The following is a 26,470-nucleotide window of genomic DNA, read 5'->3' on the forward strand; positions in this document are numbered from 1 at the left end:
ATTTGAATACTAGCCTGGATAAAATAAGGAAATGGACTCTGGGTAGTTGAAGAAGACATTAGGGAAAGAAGGCAGAAGGAAAAGGTCTTGAGGCTGCAGAGTGCTTGGAATAAATAATTAGTAAATGCATGAATGACTGATTGGGACGGTAGAAGAGGGTATAAAGGAACTATCTGTTGAATTGGGAGGTATGGGGATGAATGAACTGGCCAACAACTCTCCACCACTCCTGGACACTCCATCTTTTCAGGGCTCTGGAGGGTAGGTTGGGCATAAATGTGGCACTGCTTTATGGAGAGGGCAGTTCTCAGGGCAACCCCATCGTCCACTGGAGAGGAGATGGAGTGAGTGCTACAATATGGATCTAATCACAAGGAGAGGAACAGATGGGATGAGGAAAGACAGAAAGGATATGGGTAAACTGGTCCTCTTCAAACGTAAACATTTCAGTGATGCATTTGCAATCCACATTTTGAATTCCAAGGAGAATGAACAAAAGAATCATCAATTAGGTTTTGAATAGTTATACAATGCTGCTAAATGTCACTTTACTTCATAAAGCGATATGTCCAAACTATAAAGCTAAATGGATATAGCTTTGACTTTCTTTAACTCTGGAATGACTTTTTAGGCATTTAACACAGAGGGTCAGGAAGAGTATTAGGAGAAAACAGATAATTACATGCCATTCAAACTGTTTACAAACACGAATGTTACAGAGCTAGCATAACCGTAATTACGCTGAGCGAAGCTGTGATATGCTGGTTTGCAATAGTTGTATTAAAAGTTTTTTTTAAGGCAAAGAAGCGTAGTTTCTAAAAGAAGCTTGTGTCTTGAATTTGTAATGAATATCTGATCATCATATTGCATTCTGGTAATAAATTATTGTAACTTGTTCTTCCTTTTAATATAATGACGACAATGTAATTGTTTTAGATTAGAATTTGAACACTAGGTTTGGTTAAGGTTTCATCAGATAATTTATCATTTTTTTGGCAAATATTTATGAGTTATGTTTAAAGAGAACTTCTATAGTAATAATAGCACATCTCCTGTGCATATTTTTCTATTTGTATACTTAGTACCATGAGCCTTACCTTATTTTTTGATCATCACAGAATTTTTTAGCTGGAGTTGGTTTATAGTATTTACTTACCTCTCCACCAGTCTTTCTTTTTACAAATAAACAGAACTCAAGGGAGAGCAAGGACTTTTTCAGGGTAATAGAGCAGGTGACAAAGACAGGACTAGGACTGGAAGCTTTTGGCCTCTGTTGTTCTTTTGTCCTATTAAAAAACAAAAAGAAGAGAAAAAGAAAGAGAGAAACAATCATAAGTCTTTCAGAAAAGATACTTGAAATTTTATAATGCTCCCGTAGAATATGTTCATTTTGAATTTAATTTGGTAGATTTAAATAAAGATGCCCCAAAATGCTATAAAAAGTTACTTTCAGTAGAAATGTTTATATAAAAAAGCAAAATTGTCTTTTGTGAGCCCTGGTAGAGGTCTTGCTTATTTTTAATTTAATTGCTTTAAAAGCTGAAGGGCTTTTAGCTAAAGGATGGGGGTTCAGATTATCCAAGTGTCCACATGGACCCAGTCATCCAGCCCAATTCATGTTATTCTCTCTGTCTGGAGTGATCTGCTTACTTCCCTTCACAAAGGTGGCTCCTCTATAGGCTCTCTACTCCCCTGATGGCAAATCATGCATAGCTCCCATCTCCTGATTTGATTCCATTTATTTTCTTCATAATATTCATCGCACTGTGTATGCATGTGTGTGTGTGTGTGTGTGTGTGTGTGAGACAGACAGAGAGAGAGAGAGAGAGAGAGAGAGAGAGACTGTGTGTTTAGTTATTTATTTTCTTCCTTACTTACTAGACTGTAAACTCAAGCAAGGCATTTTCTGTATCTTTTTGGTTCACTATTCCATAAGAGGCCCTGTGGTTTTTGTTACATATAGTAGGCACCTAGGAAATGTTATGTGAATGAGTGACTTCATGAATAAACGGCTAGTGATTAAGTTCGAAGGAGCTGTTTGTGATCAAAGTGTAGTTTAGCAATGGCTTTAGCTTTCTACTATATTTGACACAACTGTAAAGATGTAGAATCCTTCATGACACACTGTAACTCTCTGAAATTGTGGAACAAGCCTTGAAAAAGTCTGTCAACTGGACAAAGAGTAGTTTTAGCCATATTTAGTGATTTGTAGTGTTTCAAAAGATCAGAAATTCTGAAATCTTGGGAAGGAATTTTATTTAATAACAAACACTGAATTAATAGTGTTTCATATTGTTTCATGCTAAATCAACATCTTAATAAAGTTTTGTGGCAACAGAAATTTAACAGATTTTATGAATGTGAAATACATATTTGTGATAAAATGCACATTATACAGCATGAGAGATGCATGAACACTTAATCTGTGCATTTGGGGGGAGCTCTAGTCCATATGGAAGCTATCAAAGCAGAGTATTAAAATGAAATTGAGAGCCTCATTTTTGACAAACTGCAATCCAGAGAGATTAGGTGATATATCTATTTCACATCCTTTTTCTGGAATGTGATGATATAAATCAATATATAACTGACTTCTCTAAATTTACACCACCAGATGCTGGAATTTAGGATAATAGAACACAGGCTTCAGGGCCATAGGGACCTGGAGGGAATCACAGCTCCCTCATGATCCAGGTCAGTTTGATGGTTTCTTTATAAAATAGCAATAGTACAACCACCTAATCCATTGTCATTTAAATAAGAATTCCTATGTCAAGTTTTTAGCATAGTGTGTGAACCATAACTGATATTCAATAAATATTAGTATCCTCTACCTTTCCTTAAATGTCACCTCTCTTGATATAATGTCCAATATAATAGGAAATCCATAGTGTTGCTGCCAAGACAATCTGTTTATTGATCAATTAAAGCTATTAAAATGTCAATTATCATGACTTAGAAAAATATAAGACAAAGTACTACAACAACTCAAGTGACAAAATGTCTTAGTGAATGCTTCTCAAATTAGAAAGAGATGTAAAGTAAGTGTGAAATAGAGGGAAAACAGGGAGGGAAAGAAAGAAAAGAAAATGGGAAATGCAGAATGAAAATTTCAAATGTTAGCATAAAATATAATTCCTCTTAATTCTTAGTGTTACTAGCTACAAACAGGAGCTTATATATATATATATAGAGAGAGAGAGAGAGAGAGAGAGAGAGAGAGAGTTTGTATATATATTATATACATATTATATATATATAATATATATAAAACCTTTGAACAACACAGGTTTGAACTGCATGGGTCCACTTATATATAGTTTTCAACAAATACAGTATGGTACTTTAAATGTATCTTCTTTTCCTTATGATCTTAATGTTTTCTTTTCTCTAACTGACTTTATTATAAGAATACAGAGTATAATACATTCAACATATAAAATATGTTAATCAAATGTTTATGTTATCAGTAAGGCTTCCCATCAATACTAGGCTATTAGTAGTTAAACTTGGGGTGAGCAAAAGTTATACATGGATTTTAGATTGAGCAGGGGATCAACATCCCTAACACCATCATTGCTCAAGGGTTATCTATCTATCTGTCTATCTGGCCATTTTCCCTAAGTGTTATCCAGTTGGTGGTGGCTGACAAGGGAAGATTTCCTCACCCACTTAGATTTGCCAAACTTTTTCATTCACATCCATACTCAAATGGATGGATGGCTCATAGTTCAAACTTGAATAACCATATTAAATATTGATTAACCAGAAATGTCAAACTCTAGCTATTTGAAAAATGAGTGTTTTTAAAATATCAGGTGTTGTGACTGATAGAAGTTTGGTTAAGTCTATTTTCCTAATGGTTTTATTTTAGAGAGGGTAAAAATGTTGTGCTCCAGGAACCAAGTAGTCAACAGTCTTATTTGGAAAACTCCCTGAATATTGAATACTAGAAAAGACCATGGAAGTTGTGAGAATGCTTCTCCTCTCAAAAATCTCAAATCTCTTGAGACACAAACACATAAACATTAAATTACTTAAGTGAGAACAAAAAGATTGCTTGGAAAAGATAATCCATTGTATGACTTTTCTGAAAACTGCATCGTGGAAGCAGTCCAAGATGATGGCACAGGAAGAACTTGAACTCACCTCCTCCTACTGACCAATCAGATCTATAGCTACATATGGAATAATTCCCACAGGAAAAAAAACCTGAAAACTAGCTGAACAACTCCCAATACAACAAGGGATAGAAAGGCCACCTTGAGATGAGTAGGTGAGGCAGAGGCATGCTCACCAAAAACCCTACTCTGGGCATGGCGAACCACAGTACGGAGCTTCTACCTAAGAAGAAGGGTTTGTGTCCCAAATTGAATATCACAACTCTTGGGACCTGTACCAGAAAGAGGAAGACCAAAAAATGTCTGGCTTTAGAAACAAAATTTACATCCAGGGGACTCAGGGGGCCCTGGGGATCTCAGATGCTTCTGAGGGGGCTCATGCTTGGACTCAATTTCCTGGGACCCAGCACAAAGGCAGAAACTTGAGAGGTGACTAGAATATATGTGAAGGAGATTTATTTGCTGTTCTTAAAGCATATGCCAGAAAGGCAGCAACCAGGTGGGACTTACTTTGGGAAAGGAGGTGCTAGTGAGCATCCTTTTTGCACTCTCCTTCTACCATGCTAGTGCTAGCAGGTGTACATGGAAACAGATTTGCTAAAGCCAAGGATGTGCCCTGCCCCCAACATCCTTTCCCTATACTACTAAAGCCACAATCTTGCCAGCCCCCAGTGTTCTTTCTTGGCTTCACTAAAGCCATGGGTGTGCCCTACTCCCAGCACTCTTTCCTGGCCTTGCTAAAACCCCAAGTGTGCTTCATCTGAGTGCTCTTCCCCTGCATCACAAAAGCTGTAGACATGCCCTGTCCTCAACACTCTCCTGCAGTATTGCTAAGGCTAATGGGAAAGCATAAGTCCATACATGGGATGCCCCTCAATTACCTGGCTCTGGTAGCCAGAGGGGCTTGTATTCCTGGGCTGCATGGGACTAACAATTGGAAAGACAGTTCTGGGCAAGTTACCACACCAGGACAATACACAGCAACAGAAACATCCCCAGTCTGCCTTTGAAAAAGGCGCGTTTCATTGTCCTGGAGTTTCAGTTTCAGGGACATGCTTCAGCTTTGCTGCACATTTAGAGGCTACAGAGGCACTCTCAGGAATCTAGGCAGAGAGACACCATCTTTGTGTCCTCTATTATCCTTGTCACAGTTCACTGGTATCGCACAGAAAGGAGCTTATACTCGACTAAAGCCCTGTTTCCTGCAACTGTCACTCAGAGGAGAGTCCAGAAGATCTGGGGGTCATCAGATTGCAGTTCCATAGGACTTTGCATATTTGCACACTTTAAAAGCTGCTACCTACAAGGAATCACTCCCCTCTGTGCCTGGTAACTGTGTATCCACAGGAGCAGGATTGATGCCGGGGAACAGACAGCCCCTCCTCCAGACCAGCGCTGCTGCATTGCCTGATTTAACTCTCAGACAATTCTTATTATATATATAATATACTCTTCCTTCCTTTTCTCCTTCTTCTCTCATCCCTCCTCTAGTCTGGTTATTCTGGTTGTTGGTTTGTTTAAGCAGACATATTTAATCTATTGTCTTTATACATGTTCTACACCTCCTTCTTTATTTTCCCTTTCTCTCTCACTGGATCAAGCCATATAATTTATCTGGTCAATTTTCTTTTCTTTTCTTTTTCTCCACCTCTGTCATTTCTCTCTTTGTATGGGACAAGGCCTCTTCCATCGGCACCACCTCCATCCTGTTATTTACTTGTAGCTGATGTTAACTGGGGGTTTGGGGTGTTTTTTTTAATTATTATTTTTGTTTGTGTGTGTGTGTGTGTGTTTGTCTTCCTTTCCAGGGCTACTTCAACGAGCAAATCAAAGCACACCTGGTAGAGGGTCCAAAACATCACTACAAGGAGAGAAAGTAACCAAAGTCACAACAACAGAGAGCAAATAACACACTCCCAAAAACACCTCCTGAAGGGCCAGGCCCTAGACAGTGTATGTTAAAGAGGACAGTGACCCCTCTTTAATAAAGTAGTGTTCACAGGTGCAGGACACATAAGAAGTTTTAAAACACATAAGGGACAGAAAACTAGCCAAAACGACAAAATCGAAGAATTCTCCTCAAAAGAAATTCCAGGAAGAATGACAGCTAAAGAATTGATCAAAACAGATACAAATAATATAACTGAACAAGAATTTAGGATAATAATCATAACATTAATCACTGGGCTTGAAAAAGCATAGAAGACAGCAGAGAATCTATTGCTGCAGAGATCAAGGAACTAAAAAATAGGATGAATTAAAAAATGTTATAAATGAGGTGCAAAATAAACTAGAGGCAATGACAGTGAGAAATGAAGAGGCAGAGGGGAGAATAGGTTAAATAGAAGATAAAATTATGGAAAAAGAGGAAGCTGAGAAAAAAAGAGATAAAAAATTCTACACCACAAGGGGAGAATTAGAGAGTTCCAGAAGAAGAAGAAGAGAGAGAGAAAGGGGCAGAAGGTGTACTTCAACAAACAATAGCTGAGAATTTCCCCAATCTGGGAAAAGAAACAGACATCAAAATCCAGGAGGCACAGAGAACTCCCTTCAGATGTAACTTGAATCAGTTTTCTGCATGACATATCATAGTGAAAGTGGCAAAATACAAAGATAAAGAGAGAATTCTGAGAGCAGCAAACAGGGCTTAACCTACAAGGGTAGACACATAAGGGTAGTAGCAGACCAATCTACTGAAACTTGGCAGGCCATAAAGGAGTGGCAGGAAATTTTCAATGTGCTGAATAGGAAAAATATGCAGCCATGACTTCTTTATCCAGCAAGCCTGTCATTCAGAATAAAAGGAGAGATAAAGGTTTTCCCAGACAAACAAAAACTGAAGGAATTCATCACCACTAAATCAGCCCTACAAGAGATCCTAAGGGGGACTCTGTGAGTGGAATGTTACAAAAACACAAAGGACAAGAGACATCACTACAAGCATGAAACCTAGAGATAACACAATGATTCTAAATCCCTATCTTTCAATAATAACACTGAATATAAATGGACCAAATGCTCCAATCAAAAGACATAGGGTATCAGAATGGATAAAAAAAAAAAAAACAAGCCCCATCTATTTGCTGTCTACAAGAGACTCATTTTAGACCTGTGGACACCTTCAGAGTGAAAGTGAGGGGATGGAGAACCATCTATCATGCTACTGGAAGTCAAAAGAAAGATGGAGTAGCCATACTTATATCAGACAAACTAGACTTTAAACTAAAGGCTGTAACAAGAGGTGAAAAAGAACATTGTATCATAATCACAGGGTCTATCCATGAAGAAGAGGTAACAATTATAAATATCTATGCACCGAATACAGAGGCACCCAAATATGTAAAACAATTAATTACAAATGTAAGCAATCTTTTATTGGTAAGAATGTAATAATTGCAGGGGACTTTAATACTCCACTTATAGCAGTGGACGGATCATCTAGACAGAAAATTAATTAAGAAACAGTAGCCCTGAATGATACACTGGACCAGAAGGACTTGACAGATATATTTAGAACTTTTCATCCTAAAGCAGCATAATACACATTCTTCTCAAGTGCACATGGAACATTCTCAAAGATAGATCACATACTGGGACACAAAATACCCCTCAATAAACATAAAAGAATTGAGATCATACCATGCACACTTTCAGATCACAGTGCTATGAAACTTGAAATCAACCACAGGAAAAAGTTTAGAAAACCTCCAAATGTATGGAGGTTAAAGAACACCCTACTAAAGAACGAGTGGGTCAACCAGGCATTTAGAGAAGAAATTTAAAAATATAGGGAAACAAATGAAAATGAAAACATGACAGTCCAAACACTTCGGGATGCAGCAAAGGTAGTCCTAAGAGAAAAATACATTGCAATCCTGGCCTATCTCAAGAAATAAGAAAAATCCCAAATACAAAATCTAACAGCACACCTAAAGGAACTAGAAACAGAACAAGAAAAGAACCCCAAAGCCATCAGAAGAAGAGAAATAATAAAGATCAGAGCAGAAATAATATAGAATCAAAAAAACCCCAAAAACCAGTAGAACAGATCAATAAAACTAAGAGCTGTTTTTTTTTTTTAATTTCCCCAATCTGGGAAAATTTTTTTTTGAAAAAATGAAATTGATAAACCCTTAGCCAGACTTCTCAAAAAGAAAAGAGAACTGACCCAAATAGATAAAATCATGAATGAAGATGGATTTATCACAACCAATCCCTCAGAAACATGAGCAATTATCAGACAATACTGTGAAAAATCATATGCCAACAAACTGGACAACCTGGAAGAAATGGACAAATTCCTAGACATCCATACACTACCAAAACTCAAATGGGAAGAAATAGAAAATATGAACAGACCCGTAACTAGTGAAAAAATTGAATCAGTATTCAAAAATCCCCCAACAAATGAGTCCTGGGCCAGATGACTTCCCAGGGGAATTCTACCAGACATTTAAAGCAGGGTAAATACCTATCCTTCTCAAGCTGCTCAAAAAAATAGAAACATAAGGAAAAATTCTGGATTCATTCTATGAAGCCAACATTACCTTGATTCCCAAACCAGATAGACACCCTACAAAAAAGGAGAATTACAGGGCAAGATCCCTGATGAACATCAATGCAGAAATTCTCAACAAGATATTAGCAAATTAAACTCAACAGCATATAAAAAGAATTATTCACCATGATCAAGTGAGATTCATTCCTGGGCTGCAGGGCTTGTTCGCTATTTGCAGATCAATTAATGTGATACATCACATTAACAAAAGAAAGGATAAGAACCATATGATCCTGTCAATAAATGCAAAAAAGCATTTGGCAAAATACAGCATCCTTTCTTAATAAAACCTTCCAGAAAGTCAGCATAGAAAGAACATACCTAAACATCATAAAAGCCATATATGATGAGCCCACAGCTAATATCATTCTCAATTGGGAAAAATGGAGAGCTTTCACCCTGAGATCAGGAACATGACAGGGATGTCCACTTTCACCACTGTTGTTTAACATAGTGTTGGGGGGCGCCTGGGTGGCGCGGTCGGTTAAGCGTCCGACTTCAGTCGGGGGGATTAAGGAATCTACTCCTGAAATCATTGCTTCACTATATGCTAACTAATTTGGATATAAATTTTAAAAAATAAAAAGTAAAGTTAAAAAAAATTATCTTAATAAAGATGGTCCTGACTTAAAAAAAATATTTTGAGGCAAAACATTGCTGTTGTTCTAGTTGTCTTTAGTTTTTGTAGTTCTGAGGGCCAATGTAGGACAAAATAATTGTCATAATTATTGATGATTTAAATAAATAAACAGGGTGAAATTAAATAAAAAAATAAATGTTAAAAAAAGAATCTCACATTAACAATCTAACTTTACAACTAAAAGTGCTAGAAAAAGAATAACAAATGAAGCCCAAAATTAGTAAAATTAAGGAAATAATAAAGATCAGACAGAAAATAAATGAAATTAAGACAAAATAAAATAATAGAAAAGATGAATGAAAATTAAACCTGGTTCTTCGAAAAGATAAACAGATTAACAAACCTTTAGCTAGGCTCACCAAGAAAAAAGAGAGAGTTCAAATAAATAACATCAGAAATGAAAGAAAGTTACAACTGATACTACAGATATACAAAGGATAATAAGAGACTACTATGAACAATTACACAGCAACAAATTGGACCACCTAAAAGAAATAGATAAATTTCTAAAAATATACAGTCTTCTAAGACTGAATCACAAAGAAATAGAAAATCTGAAAAGACTAATTATTAGTAAGAGGATTGAATCAGTAATCAAAACCTCCGAACAAGCAAAAGTCCAGGACCAGACAGCTTCAGTGGTGAATACTACAAAATTTCAAAGAATGATTAATACTAATCCTTCTCAGACTCTTCCAAAAAAATAGAAGAGGAGGGAACTCTTCCAGACTCATTTTTTCTTTTTGTTTTTTCTTTTCTTTCTTTTCTTCTCTTTTTTTCTTTAAAAAATTTTTTTAACATTTATTCATTTTTGAAAGGCAGAGAGAGACAGAATGCGAATGGGGGAGGGGCAGAGAGAGAGGGAGACATAGAAACAGAAGCAGGCTCCAGGCTCTGAGCTGTCAGCACAGAGCCTGATGTGGGGCTCGAACTCATGGACCGCGAGATCATGACCTGAGCCGAAGTCGGCCGCTTAACCGACTGAGCCACTCAGGCACCCCTTTTTTTCTTTTTTTTAAACAATATAGTGATTCAACAGTTCTATACACAGTGCTCATTGTGGTAAGTGTACTCTTTAGTCCCTATCCCCTATTTCACCCATCCCCCGTTCTACCTCTCTCTGGTAACCATTAGTTTGTTCTCTATAGTTAAGAGTCTGTTCCTTGGTTTGTCTCTCTTTTTTCCCTTTGTTCATTTGTTTTGTTTCTTTCATTCCACATGAGTGAAATCATATGGTATTTGTCTTTCTCTGATTTACTTCACTTAGCAATATATTCTCTAACTCCATCCATATTGTTGCTCTTCCCGACTCACCTTACAAGGCTAAAACCAGACAAGGATACCACATGCCACAAATTAGAGGCCCATATCCCTTAGAAAGTTAGATACAGAAGTTCTCAATAAATATATTGGCAAACTGAATTCAATAACATATTAACAAGATCATACACTAGGATCAAGTGGGATTTATTCCAGGCATGCAAGGGTGGTTCAGCATCTATAAATCAATGTGATATATCACATTAATCAAATGAAGGGTAAAAATTTTATGATCATTTTAGTAGATGACAAAATTCACCATCCATTTAGGGAAAAAAAAACTCTCAACACTGTGAATATAAAGAAAACATACCTCAACATAATAAGGGCCATATATAACAAATCCACAGCAAACATCCTACTCAGTGGTGAAAAGCTAAAAGCTTTTCCCTGAAAACAATGATGCCCATTCTTGCTATTTTTATTTAACATAATACAGGAAGTTCTAGCCAGAGCAGTTAGACAAGAAAAAAATAAAAGCATTCGAATTGGAAATAAAGAAGCTAAAAGTGTCACTATTTGCAGGTCACATGATACCATATACAGAAAACACTAACGACTCCACCAAAAACAAACAGAAACCAAAACTGTTAGAATAATAAATGAATTAGGTAGTGTTGCAAGATGCAAAATTAATATGCAGGAATCTGTTGCATTTCTATACACTAACATGAACTATTAGAGAAATGTAGATAACAATCCCATTTACAATTGCATCAAAAAGAATAAAATACCTAGGATAAATTTAAATGAGGGGAAAGACCTATACATTTAAAACTCTAAGACACTGATGAAGGAAATTGCAGATGGCACAAATAAATAGAATACTCCATGCTCATGGATTAGAAGAATTCGTATTTTCAAAATGTCCATACTACCCAAAACAATCTACAGATTCAGTGTAATCCCTATCAAAATTCCAATGGCATTTTTCACAGGACTAGAGCAAATAATTCTGAATTTTGTATGGAACAACAAAAAACCTCAAATAACCAAAGCAATCTTTAGAAATACAAACAAAGCTGGAGGTATCATGCTCCCTGATTTCAAACCATATTACAAAGCTATAGTAATCGAAACAGTATGGTATTGGCATAAAATAGATACTAGATGAATGGAACAGAATAGGGTGTCCAGAAATAAATCCATGAATATGTGCATGGATATATTTGTTATATAATTTGTGACAAAGAAGCCAAGAATATACAATTGGGAAAGAAGAGTCTCTTAAGTGCTTTGGAAAAACTGGACAGCCACATGCAGAAGAATGAAACTGGACCACTATCTTACACCGTACACAAAAATTAATTCAAAGTGAATTAAAAACTTGAACATCAGACCTGAACCATATAACTCTTAGAAGAAGAATTATGTAGTAAGCTCCCTGACACAGCCTTGGGAATGATTTTTTGAATCTGACACCTCAAACAAAAGCAACAAAAGCAAAAATAAACAAATGGGACTACATAAAACTAAAAAGCCTCTGCACAGTAAAGGAAACCATCAATAAAATGAAAAGACAATCTAGTGAATGGGGTAAAATATTCACAAAAAATATACCTGATAAGGGATTAAGGTCCAAAATATACAAAGAACTCGGACAACTCAATAGGGAAAAAAAACACGCAAATAGTCCAAGTAAAAATGGATAGAGTATCTGAATAGATGTTTTTCAAAGAAGACATACACATAGCCTATAGGTAAATGAAAAGATGCTCAACATCACTAATTATCAGGGAAATGCAAAATAAAATCTTAATGGGATGTCTCTTCACACCTGTCAGAATGGCTATTACCAAAAAGACAAAAATAACAAGTGTTACCGAGAATGTAGGGAAAAGGGAATGCTTAGTGCACTCTTGGCGTAAACGTAAACTGTAGAACTACCATATGACCCAGCAATTCCGCTTCTGGGTATTTATCTAGAGAAAATGAAAACATGAATTTGAAAAGGTATATGCAGCTTCATGTTCACTGCAGAATTATATACAATAGCCAAGGTATGGAAACAACCTAAGTGTTCATTGATGGATAAACGGATAAAGAAGAGGAAGAAGATGTGAGATATATAGACAGGCATGCACGCATGCGCGTGCGCGTGCACACACACACACACACAAACACACACACACAGAAATACTATTTAGCCATTAAAAAAATCTTGCCATTTGCAGTAACCTGGATAGACCTTGAAGACATTATGGTAAGTGAAGTAATTGAGCCAAAGAAAGACAAATACCATATGATCTCACTTACATGTGGAATTTAAAAAACAAAATCTCACAGATACAGAGAACAAATTGAGGTGGTGAGTTGGTAAAATGGGAAAAGCGGGTCCAAAGTATAAACTTCTAGTTGTAAAATAGATGAGTCCCGGGGATGTAATGGATAGCATGTTGGCTAAAGTTTATAATAAATACAATATTGCATATTTGACTATTGCTAAGAGAGCAAATCTTAGAAGTTCTCATCAAAGAAAAAAATTTGCTGTAACTATATAAGGATGGATGTTAACTAGACTTATTGTGATTTTTCACATATATATAAAAATCATATTACATTGTACACCTGAAACAAATATAATGTTATATGCCAGTTATACCTCAATTTATAAAAGTGTGAAATATGAGGGGGAAATCCTGTGAAATTTATGTTTATATTTTTGTGACCTCCTTAGATCTTATGCATACCTTCACATAATGTGGCTTAACTTCAAGACAAACTAGTGTATCCCAATTCAGTTCAAGTCTGGTGCTAATTACCTGGAATTACTGTAAACCCCATGGGTTAGAGGTATAGTCCCCATCAAGACTGCCCCAACTTCAGATGCCAGCCCCAAGTTCATGGGCCTCCAGGCTATCTGTACTTCTGACCAACTTGCTACAAATGTGGATGAATTCCTACTACCTCCTTAAGATTCAATAATTTACTAGAATAACTCACAAAACTCAGGAAATTTCATTTTAATTACAAAGGATACAAATCGGGTCAATTGTAGAGACACATAGCACAAGGTCTAGGAGAATCCTGAACGCAGAGCTTATGTGCTCTCTTTTCATGGAATACAGGTGCAGCACCCTTTTGGTATATCAGTGTGTTCACCAATAAGGAAGATCCACCTAGTATCATTTTCCAGAGTTTTTACTGGGGAGTCATTATATAATGAATGATTGGCTCACTGGACACATGACTGAATTCAGTCTCCATCCACTCCCCTCCGCAAAGGCCAGGCTGGCTTCATGCCCCAATTCTCTAAATACATGGTTGGTGTTTCAGGTGATAGCCCCTTCTTGTTAGCGTAATCTCAAGTGTGAGCTGTAGGCCCACTATAAAAAACAAAAACACACCTATCAGTAATGAAATTGTGAGGATTTATAGGATGTCTTCCAGGAATGAGGTACAAAGACCAAATTCTTCATTTTATAATACATGCTTACCAAATTGTTTTACTACGCTTTTATGAAAAATAATGTACCTTTAAGCCAAAGTTCTTTTTTTTTTATGAGAGCCTATACAGGTTTTCCCATAATTGCTTCAAAACTATGTACATAAAATGGTATTGTTGCCAAGATATAATATATACTCTCATGGATCATTAAAGTATGTAATCATGTTCATATTAATTATATGCAATTGTATACACATATAAATATATTTATGCATGTGTGTATGTATATACACACATTTTCCTAAAATAGTTGTATATATACTTTGGGTACTCTTTGTCTCTAAATGAGTTTTCTTAAAACTGTGTCTTTAAAAAGATAATACCAATAAACTTTCTAGTATACTTGAGAAGAATAACTTTTATAGTAATTTTCTCTGGGTAATCCCAGAAACATATTAAAGTTAGGCTAAAATAGATAATGTTATTTGATGGTACATCATATCATCTAAGATCATTAGAAAAATTAAGTATTCTGCATAAGAAAATTTTCCCACATGAACAAGATACTTTTTAAATTTTTGAATTTCCTCTGGCAGCATTTCCTGCTCTGCCCTTGTAACCTTGAGAATTAGCTCATGGTATGAGTTGAGAAGATCCAAGTGAGGAGCCAGTGACCCTCCTGCAGAGTCACATGCACAGTCTACCAGGAATAGTTTCTTGGTAGCTGTTTCACTGGCTCAGGGACTGCAAATTCCAGGATTTTTGTTGTTTGGAAATTAGACATCCTGATAAGTGGGGCTTTATTCCCAAAAAGTGGAGCATTTTATGAGAACCTGTGTATTCCCTTATTTATGAGACATTGTGAATTAGAGTACTAAAAAGCTTTTGAATAAAATACTCATTTTTTTTTCTTTCTGAAGCCCCTTTCTTTAAATATTTGGAGGGTTTTGTTGTATTAGTAAATATATCATCTTAAAGCTTTAATGTCAGTGTTATATCAGATCCATTTGAATTTGAATAAAGAATTTATCATTCTTCTAATGTTAGCAGCATAGTTCCTAAAAAAGGTAAAATTTATTGGAATTTCAGATTCAAACTAAAAAATATAATTACATTTAAAATGTAGTCAATGTTTATTTTAAACATGTCTTTGAAATTAACCAATGCCAGTCAACTTATTGGGAACATTATTTTTTTCTGAAAATAATTGCTTATAAAGCATGTATCTAAGTCCCTACATTATTGGTTAAGTATGCTAATTGATACGTCTTCTAAATGCAAGTATCTCCCCAGAATATTTGATTTTAATTTTGTAATATGTATCTGAAAAAGACAAGAAACACTTTACACACCTGCATATTATATGCATAGTAAATTATTCTACTACTTATTTTATTTCCACTGCATTTAAGTAACTATGTGAATTTCCCATCGTGTATTTCATTTCCCTTGCAAGCCATTGCTATTTAATTTTCCAAGCAGTAGCATTTAGAATTCTCCATTAAGATTATTTGCCGAGTGCATTCTTCACCTTGTTTTTTACTGTAATCTACTTAACATCAATGCCACTATGATAATGCTGTGGACCTAACACTCTTATATTCTATATCACATTATATTGTGATTGTTTATGTATTTAACTCCACCTTGAATTGTGATGCCCAAAGGATATGAAGCCATATTTCCTGTCATTTTTTGTAAATTCCATCCATATTGTGGTTGGCAGTAGTTACTGAGGAAAAGTTATTTGAACAAGAGAGCCATTGGAAGCCTAAGTTCTCTGGTTCTGTACTTCACACACACCCCCCATCTGTCATTAGATAGTGACTCTCACATGCTCCTAACATAAGAAGGCTTCTTATAGGGTCACCTAGCATTTTTATGACAGATAAATTTCCCCAGCAGCATCTCACCATGCAGATTATGAAAATAGTCAAACCGGAAAAGCTATCTCATAGTTTGAAATCTAGTTCCTTCTTCTAAGCGTTCTGCATTACATGTGGATCTTTTCTTTTCAAAAATTTCTCTAGAGTATCATCAGATAACAAAATTACAGTTGAGTGTGGAGAAGTATTTCATGTAGTAGAGAAAGTAACAGTAAATGAATATATAAATAAAAATCAACTAGATATAAGGTAACATTTAAAATGTTATTAAACAATATCACATGGTTGTAGCATGACTGCTGTTTCTTTATTCAGAGATTATTTCTATTATGACATTTCTCTGTTCTTACAAGTAATTTATCACATTCATAAGCATACTTAAAAGGAGTAAATTTTTATGTAGGTCAATATATCTCAAAAAGCCTTATTTTAAAAAAAGGAGTTGGTTGATTGAAAGAAAGAAAGAAAGAAAGAAAGAGAAAGAAAGAAAGAAAGAGAAAAAAGAAAAGAAAAGTAAGGAAAAGAAAAGAACAAGAATGTATTACTTTGCTCTAGGCCCAGGCTCCACTTCAACCATATAAAGTGTTCTTAAGGGGGCGCCTGGGTGGCGCAGTCGGTTAAGCGTCCGACTTCAGCCAGGTCATGATCTCTCGGTCCAGGAGTTCGAGCCCCGCGTCTGGCTCTGGGCTGATGGCTCAGAGCCTGGAGCCTGTTTCCGATTCTGTGTCTCCCTCTCTCTCTGCCCCTCCCCCGTTCATGCTCTGTCTCTCTCTGTCCCAAAAATAAATAAACGTTGAAAAAAAAATTTAAAAAAAAATAAAGTGTTCTTAAGAATACATAGTTTTTCCTCCATTGTGTTTCCAAACTTTTCTGTGTGTTGTGCAATTTCACTTAACCTTCGATATCAAGTTCTGATAAATGCTTCGGTGAATTAGTGGTGATACATATTGAAAATAGGAAGGAAAAAGGGATGAATGTGTTGACTTTTAATTTCTGTGATTCCAACCCTGTTCAGTTGGCCTTTGGTAGATAATTAGATCACCTGAGGCCAATCAGATTTGGCTTTCAGTTTACAAAAAAAATTATTGCAAAGGATCTGGTCATGATGAGCCCATCTTCTTGTTGTCATTGGTCTTGGGCTTTGGATCCAGTGCTCTTAAATACACACACGCACACACACACACGCACACATTAGCTTACTTTGGCTAATGTAACAAAGCTTAGATAAGCAGCCTCTAGGAAACTATTTTTGCCTCTGGCTTTGTTTGTCCTGGCTAGGCAGTCATTGATGCTACTCCAACAAATCTGGCTCCCCCTGCCTTCTGCCTAGTTGGGTAGGTTTTGATGCTGTCTTGGATAATCTTTATTTAGACTCCTAAAGAAGAATGTTTCTTGTTGATTTTACCCCCGCTGGCAATTTGGACATTTGTTTTACATCAGTAATGGCCATCCGTTTTTAATATATATCGGACACTTCACCAATTTTGATTTCTTTTTCTCAAGCTCTATCTTAATTACATGATGGGAATGGCTTATCTTGGTGAAACAGTGCATTGTCTCCCAAGAATACTACTTTTGTGCTTCTTTATCTGTGCCTTCCTTCATGAAGCTAAGTATAAAACATTTAAGTGACAGTAGACCTCAAGGAACCAAATACACTGTTTAAGATTTTGTTAACATAGAGAACTGATTTGGCCCTTGACTGCACATACCAGTTAGTCTAGTCTCGTTCCACTGCCTTAGAGAAGGCTGAAGTATAGGGATTCTCCAGAGATTAATGACATCTTTTTCCCACACCCTTTAAGCTTTCTGCATCTCCCTGGCTTCAATACATATTCACCAGCCAAAAACAGAGGCCCCTGTGGTAGTAGCCAAACAGGTGTTTTACCTATGCTGATAATAACTTTCAAGTCATCTCTCCGAAAGAATCCTGCCATCCTCTTAGGAGGAAGTGAGCCTAGAACATCATCATGACTAAACTCATTTCCTGACATTCAGCGTCATCTCATACCATGTGATTCAGTTGTCTTTAGAGTGTTTTTTTTTTTAATATCCCTTACAGCATGCACTCTGCATTGGCATTATTTATTTACTTCTTTGTCTCCCTAGAGGGATACTAGGAATTTCTATAGAGGTAGGCATCTTGTCTTATTCATCTCTGTATCCGCAGCACTTATTATAGGGTATGGCACTTGAGAGAACGCAACAACTGCAATAGGACTGACAGAAGAGAGGGAGGAGTGCAAAGCAAGCAGAAACCAAATTGTAAAGTGCTAAGTACTCCCAGCTGAATTAGTCCTTAAAGAATTTAGCTGCTTTTATCCCAGTCTCTGAACCCTGTTCTTTCACTTAATAGACTCTTCTATTAATAACCAAATTGTCTGGTTTGTTCTGCTTTGTCAGAAACTACTGTGATAGAAGTCCAAATAGTAAATGATCTATTTGCCTCTCAAATGTACTTGAAAGAGATTTCCAGCCTTAGATTAAGTTTAATATTATGGCATAAAATGGTGACAACTTTCCTATGAGTGGGATTGATGACCCCATAATTAAGGGAAAGAGCCTGAGAAAGCAGTGAGGATTCAATGTAAAAGTATTTAAAGTTGATTCAGGAAATCTGTTAGGACAGAAAAATGCCATCTCCATGTATCAGGGATTCCATATTCTTTTTTTTTAATTTTTTTAAAAATGTTTATTTTTGAGAGAGAGACAGAGTGTGAGTGGCGGAGGAGCAGAGAGAGAGGGAGACCCAGAATCTGAAGCAGGCTCCAGGCTCTGAGCTGTCAGCACAGAGCCCGATGTAGGGTCGAACTCAGGAACCTCGAGATCATGACCTGAGCTGAAGTCAGACACTTACCGACTGAGCCACCCAGGCATCCCAAGAATTCTGTATTCTTTATGTGAAGAAATCTGAGAAATAAAATCTATGTGGAATCTATCTAATCATATCCATCAATATACTTATTCTGATGGCCAAGAAAGTGATAAATCAGAGTCAAATCACAGGATATTTCCCCAGCGAAAAGTGCAAATATAAAAATTTTTTGTACCTCGGATTTAATCTATGATGTTATTGGGTTATTCACTAGAAGGGAAAATTATTAGGAATCAGAAACTCATTTTTACCAACTTGCCTCTAGGATAGACTTGAACAAGTTGATCTATTTCACACTAGTCAGATAATTGGAGAATATAACATTTTCAAAAAGACCATCAAGCTGGGTGCTTAAATATCATGTCTTGTTAGGGAACTAGATAGAGGTAAGGGATTGGGCTGATGGACGTTTTTCCAGTTGTTCATATCCCATAAGACTCCATTTAACCCATACTTACACCTTCCTCAGGGCCTTTCTATATCAGAAAGGCTTTAAAATAATTATCACCCATTTTGGTTCCTCAGCATCACCCTTCTATGCAAAAAAGGAATGCTCTGCTACAATTGTCGATGGACAACTTTCTTCATAGAGGAAAGTAGATGAAGACACATCCTTAGGTTCTTTACACAGCCCTAGATGAACAATTTGAAATGCTTCCAAAAATTGATCACAGTACAGTACTTGAGTAATACCAGTAGCCTTCTTCCAGGTGCAAAGTACCTTATGGATAGGTAAAAACTTTGGGTAAAAACATAGTAATAATGATGGTGATGATAACAGATAATAGATAATACGGATTTGAAAATCTGTTTTAAATATGTAAGTATGCGTGTGTGTCCTGTGCTGTGTTTTAAATATGTAATTTAATCTATTCTCTCAGCAACCCCAGGGAGGAGTTACCCTGGTTATTTCCAAGTTTTAGATGAGGAAAGTGAGGTTTAGTGAGATTAAATAACTTTCCCAGCTCACATAGCTCATAAATGGCAGAATTGAAATTTAATAAGCAATGAATATGTTTTAAATTGATGGTCTTCCTTTATCAAAAAAAAAAAAAGTTTTGCTTGATAAGATTCTATTTTCTCAAAGACCTCAACCCATAGGGGTCTTTGCCATATCTATTCTTGTTTGGAGTCAGCCTAGATCTTTTTGTCAAACAAATACAAATCATCCTTCCCCTTTCTGTGATTCTCGTCCAGATTCCTTGTACACTGTGGGCCATTTTCTTTTTCAGTCTGTTCATTTTGCTATTACTTTATTATATAATTTCAACCTTAAGAAACATATTTGAGAAAAGCAGGTACAATTGGCTAATGAGAAAATCATTTTTAAACAAGGCTCATAATGACATAATTTAATTTTTGTTGTGTATATGAAATTCATAAGTAGCTTTAAAGTTTTTTTTAACGTTTATTCATTTTTTTTTTTGAGAGACAGAGAGAGACAGAGCATGAGTGGAGGAGAAGCAGAGAGAGAGTCAGACACAGAATCCAAAGCAGGCTTCAGGCTCTGAGCTGGCAGCACAGAGCCCAATGCGGGGCTCAAACCCACTGACAGTGAGACCATGACCTGAGCTGAAGTGGGACGCCCAACCCACTGAACCACCCAAGTGCCCCCTTAAGTAGCTTTACGTATAAACCTTGCATACGTGAACTATTTCCCATGGGAAACAAGGCAAAAAGCAAGATTGCAAATGATGATAGTTTTAATAGTTTAGAGCTTTTTATCTATTACTCCCAAAATTAGAAATAGGCCCTTAAAACCAGTCTCCAGGATTCAACATTTTAGGCAGACAGTCACACCATTATCTGAATAAAGCAAACTGGATTAATACCTATTGTATCATTTTTACTCTTCTTTACCTGGCAATCTGATCAAAAGATGATTCACCGATCTGCACCCTCATTCCTTTTGAGCCCTGGCTCACAATTCATCTCTAGGAAATCTTCCCTAATTAACTATACTCTGTTCTGATCAGCCTTTTTGCTTTATATACTTTCAGTACGGTCTGGCACCTAGCTTGTAGGGAACAGAAAAGCATATAACACAGTTTTTATGGAGACAAAGTTTTAAGTGAATGTGTGCTTCTACTGCAATCATGAGTGCATTGATTTTATATGTACATACATTATATATACTGTGCATGTGGTTCTCCTCCTCTGTTCTCAAGCACTGTTGGCTAGCACGGTGAGACTCAGGATTGTGCTGGGCCCCTAGCTAAGCACCAGCTTATTTGTCAGCTCTTCTGGTACATTCTCCTGCTCTTCAGAAGCTGCAAGCTGCTTAGTAAACTGTTGATAGAGGGTTAACTTCATTCTCCTCATCTCCTTCACTGAAACCTACTGTCTTTTTTTTGCTTTCTAGTAGATAAAAAAGGCTAAGTTATTAAAACTCAAGGATAAGTTTCCCACTTAATTATCCATGGTGACAACTGACCTTTTCCTCCAAAGTATTATGTTTAATTCAGTCTGTTGGAGACTACCAATTTTAGTTGTACCTTACTTATTGTGTCTAATAAATTCTGGCATGAAGGATACAGAGCCAATGGTATATTTATATTCAATGAACATTTAATTTAACATTTTGGTTACTTGCCTGTACTCTTAGACTTGATTTTCTGCTCTGTAATGATCAGTTTTCTTCACCTCTTGTGCTTGTAGCAATAAGAAAACCATTGTGTTGTGTTTTCGCCCCTTCCGTACGTAACAGCATGTTTATTTCTGATAGTGTGAGACTCCACCTCTGCATACCTTTGACTAGCACACATAAATTATCATATGCTGCATTTAATGAACTATTACATTTTCATATTTTCAGTATTAAATATAAACATCCAAACTGTGAGCCACACCTCACATACACAGCACATTTTGTTACATCATCTGCTGTCAAGAACTGTGACTTTGTTATTGCCCCCTTAGGCAACTCTGTCCTTTCTGTATCAGAGACAGCAGAAAGCAGGACCTACTCAAGGCAAAGAGACCTTCAGAGCTCCCTTCCTGCCTAAATGAAGTCTTAAGGTTCCAATTTTAAAAGATCAAAATGGAAGAAGGGGACCCCAGCATAGTGCAGGAAGGTACAGCCATCCTGCGAGGGGGTATTGAGCTGCACCAGGCCTCCAGAATCTGCCCCTTCTTACTGATCCATGGGTGACCCTCATTCTCAAGCTTACAAGATGGCCACTCTGCCTCCAGGCACTGCATGGCTATTTCCAAGCAGGAACAATGGTGAAGAGGGAAGCAAAGCTGCCTTCTACCAGACTTTGCCTTCTATTAAAGAGCTGTCCCAGAAGCTCCACCCTATTACTTATATTTACATCTCTTTGAACAGAATTAGCCTTAAAAGAGACTGGGAAAATATGCATTTTTAGGTGATCCATCGCCACTCTGAGTAAAACTGGGGTTCTGTTGATGAAAAGGAAGGGTAAAAGGGATATTTGATAAGCAAATAGCAGTGTCTGCTTCAAGAATAATTAGTCTCTACAAAAACAGGTTAACCTTGACTGAATTCCAACTAAAACAATAATTAAGAAACTGGCCTTAGTGTCTATAGCCTAACTTCAGAATCTACATTTTGAAGTGAAATTTAGCAGCATATAAAGAAAATTAATATTTTTTACCACTAGAAAAAATATTTAGAGACTTGAGCTTTCTTAAGTCCAGCTCAAGGATAGAAAAATAAATATAAGAATTGTTTCAATTCTGAAAATACTCTGCAAAAATATCTGGTGATTTTTTTCTACCAGGAAGGTATTTTCCCTTTGGAATGTCTCCTATTATATAAAATGGGATTAAGAAGTAGTCATGGGACTCTCAAAGCTTCCTTTCAAGGATCCTTAATTCTAAAAGACCTGGATAGAAAGACAGACTGATAGCATTTTATCAGATACACACAGCCATTTTGATCCTGTACTGGGGTCATTCAGTCTTTTGGCAGGATTTCAGGCAAAACACTTGAGTATTTTCCTAGTGGGCGAGCTCCACCTGTGTTGGGTATTTTCCAACACTGATGTGACTCAGTCCAGTTTAATGCTGAGAGTACAAAAATTACATCAAAATATAGTAGACTGTCGTCTTAATAGCATTTATTTTAGTTTTCATTCAGTTTAGACACTAATTCAGAAAATGCCTGAGCACATGATTATGCCAAACAGGCAGCTGCCAGTGTGATGAAATTTGGGAACTCCAGGAAAGACCTCCCTGACAGACATGCCCTTTTAGTCGTGTTGAGAGGAAAGGCCGCTAAGGCATGTTAGGTAAGTGCATGCTGTCCCTACAGAGAGGAGTTCATTTCAAAATAATATTCTATAACTGTCAATATCTTAAAGGAATGTATCAAATGATTTAGTATAGGCATTTAGGATGTAGGTAGAACCCAAGACAGATAAATACTGGTGAGAGTAAGAGCAAAGTCCAAAACAACATGACAGTGGGGATCCCAGTCCACCTGTAAGTAAAGTTGAACATGCCCAAAGTAAGAGTCCCAAAACCAATGGAAAGGTACCAAGACACTCTCACTGCTTTACACTCTTGCCCTCAAATTGCCTGGGATGCTATGGCCTTTATCAGAAGGGAGAATACATGTGTATGTGAGTGTGTGCACACACGTGTGCGTGCACATGCATGCACATGAACACACATAATGGATTGTTATTCAGCTATTGAAAAATAATGAAATCTGCCGTTTGTGCCATGTATGTACCTTGAGGGCAGTATGGTAGGTGACAGAAGCCAGACAGAATAAAGGTAAACAGCATATAATGCAGTTATATGTGGGATATTTAAAAACAAAACAAAATTGAACCAAAACCAAAACCAAGCTCATGGATATACAGAACAGAGTGGTAGTTGCCTGAGGTAGGGGTTAGGAGGTGGCTGAAATGGGTGAATGGAATGAAAAGGTACAAATTTCCAGTTACAAAATGAATCTAAGTCATAGAAATATAATGTACAGCATGGTGACTGTAGTTAATAATACTGTATTGCATATTTGAAAGTAGCTAGGAGAGTGGATCTTGAAAGTTCTCATCACAAGGGAAACAATTGGTAACTATGTATAGTGACAGATGTTAACTAGATTTACCATTTTGCAATGTATATAAATATCAAATCATTACCTTATGCCGGAAACATGTTATGTCAATTGCACCTCAATAAAAGAAAGTATCAGATATCTGTATATATTTAATTGTTTAAGGACCCCCCCTCCTTGTTGAAGAATACATTCCTCTGAACTCTAAGAGAATGTCTCTTTTATGTATTATTAGAGTGGGTAGATTTGGGGAATGTTTCCAACACATGTCTCAATAAGCAAATGATAAAGCCAGTTGATATCTTAAAACTGATTCCTGTCTTCCCTCATGTTATGCTTTCCATTGTGCTTTTAGGCCTCACTTTGACTCATCCCACTTTCAACCATCTAGAGTCAAGTAATAACTTCTATAAGACACATCCACATGTTTCCTCATGACCATGTATCCAATTCCACACAGTCTAATCCTATTCCTCCTTGATTTGTGTAGAATGAGATCATGTCTAGTCTCTTACAGATCATAACTGTTCTAGGACTGAGTTATACATTGAAATGTGTTCTTAAACCCTACCCATAAGCATCTTTGTGTTATCATTGGCAAGGGTGGCATGCATCGGAAGTCTTTATCACAACACTGAATTCAACACACAAGACATTGTCAAATATTCTCAGATTCACCTGAGTAACGAATTATAGGGGTAATACAGACAAGGGGTTTGGAGCTTTGTAAGCCATTAAGAGAAATCATTCACCAAAATCATAAAGTTTTTGAAAAATAAAGAATGTCCTCCCTTGTTCTCTCTCTCTCTATCCCAGTTAAAGGACAAGAAGACAGTTTTAAATATATCAAGTATTTACTTTTTGTCTGAAAATTTAATATCTTTATTTGGCTTTGTCTGAGCTGAGCTACAACCAATATGTTTTTTAAAGGAGTTTGTTGTTTCTTTGTAGGTGCAAGCCAGTTATGTGACACACTATGAAAATATCTTCTCCCTGTTCTGGGTTCTGGAGCAGCTTCTTCAAAAGGAAACCAAAGAAGGCAACACTTCAGGTATAGGGCCTGAAGACCAAGAAATCCAGAAATTTCTTCAAAAGCATGATGAAACTATTTTCCAACTCTCTGATGCATTTCCTTTATTTACCTTTTATTTATGGAGACTAGGCATTCTCTTGAACTCAGTTGAAACTGTTGAAAATAACTCACCTCCTTAGCAATTTACTAAATGTCAGAAGCATACTGAAGTATGAAGATCTTCTGCTTAAAATATTTTCAATAATGTTTTTTAAATGAACATTTTAAATGGATCTCTAAACATAATCATTAATTCAATAGTTTTAAATTGTGTATAAAAGATTATGAGTCCTATTTCTATACCAAAATCAGCCAGTTTCAGTTGAGAATGCCCTTATTTCCATGTAACTGTATTTTACAATATATTACTCAATATAGTCTAGCTCTATTATTCTCTATACTGGACATTAATTGCCTATCTCATAAGTGATATTTACATTTTAAAAGATTTATATGTAATAGATACTAAAAGGGAACAGATCTTAAAAGTTTTGCTGCTTTATCAACACAGTCTTTAAGTGGTTATAAGTGAAATTTTTAAACATTTTTTACATAGTTTCACTTACATCATTGTCTATCAGTTTAGAGGGAGTCATGTAGAAGAGTCTTTTACATTTATAAACCTAATGACCCTCAGTATCATAAAATCAACATACCTGTCAAGTCATCTGAAAGTACTAACTCATTGCCTAAAATGTTGTTTTCATTGTTTACTGTATATAATATTCCTGTTATTAAAATGTAGTTAAACCATGTATTTTTAAGTCATTAATATTTTACAAATTTTTACAAATCTAACATCTGTCCAGAAATATACTTTATACTTACTGAAAGTATATTTATACTTATTAAAAGTTTTAGTTGAATTTTCCAGTTACATCAACTTTATTTCAATTATTAAAATCATAACCAACTAGCTTAACAAGTACACATTATGCACTTTCCTATGGTGCAATTTAGGGCACAACAAATACAAATTTGCTTTCTTAATTATGTGTGATACTGTTTCATAAGTTAATTACCATTCTTAAATGCCACTGGTCTTTAAAAAAAACAATGTATAGAAAAGTATATCATCTACCATAGTTATTTTTGGAATTATTTCTAGCTTTGTAGAAAACTGTTTTTTTATACTGAAACTCAACATATGTACCATTAACCTATTGTTATGAAACAAACTACTATAAAATCTCAGTGGCATACAACAATAAATATTTATTTCTCAGGTGTCTGTGGGTCAGTCATTTGGGGATCGGCTCATCTGAACTGGGCTCTGTTGGAAAGCTCTTCTTGCGTTGCAGACCCCACTGGGCTAGGTTATTTATTATAAATTGGACTTTGGTCTCTTCCATTTGTTCCTACTCTGGGGCCCAGGTTAAGAGGGAGGCAGCTACTCAGGGCAGCAACTCACGTCTTCTGTGGCAATGACAGATTGGTGAAAGGAAAGGGCTAGGTTGAGAAAGTTACACTAATCTGTCTACATTCATAAGCCAAAGTACACCAAATGGTCAAGCACAGAGAACCCTCTGCCCAGAGTGGGAGAACTTGCAAAGCTACATGGCAAAGGGCATGGATATAGGG

The 26,470-nt window shown here is 36.3% G+C and overlaps 1 protein-coding gene across 1 annotated transcript in view; it reads left to right on the forward strand.

Annotated features, from left to right (window-relative positions):
- MEI4 (meiotic double-stranded break formation protein 4) overlaps positions 1–26,114 on the forward strand; it is a 187,068-nt gene extending 160,954 nt beyond the window's left edge. Inside the window, exon 4 of the mRNA XM_043591863.1 lies at positions 24,769–26,114. Within this exon, the coding sequence (XP_043447798.1) occupies positions 24,769–25,029 (261 nt within the window). The 3' untranslated portion in view covers positions 25,030–26,114. The remainder of the gene's footprint in view (positions 1–24,768) is intronic.
- The last annotated feature ends 356 nt before the right edge of the window (positions 26,115–26,470 follow it).

Source organism: Prionailurus bengalensis, chromosome B2 (genome assembly GCF_016509475.1).
Source record: "Prionailurus bengalensis isolate Pbe53 chromosome B2, Fcat_Pben_1.1_paternal_pri, whole genome shotgun sequence".
In the NCBI taxonomy this organism is placed as follows: Eukaryota; Metazoa; Chordata; class Mammalia; order Carnivora; family Felidae; genus Prionailurus; species Prionailurus bengalensis.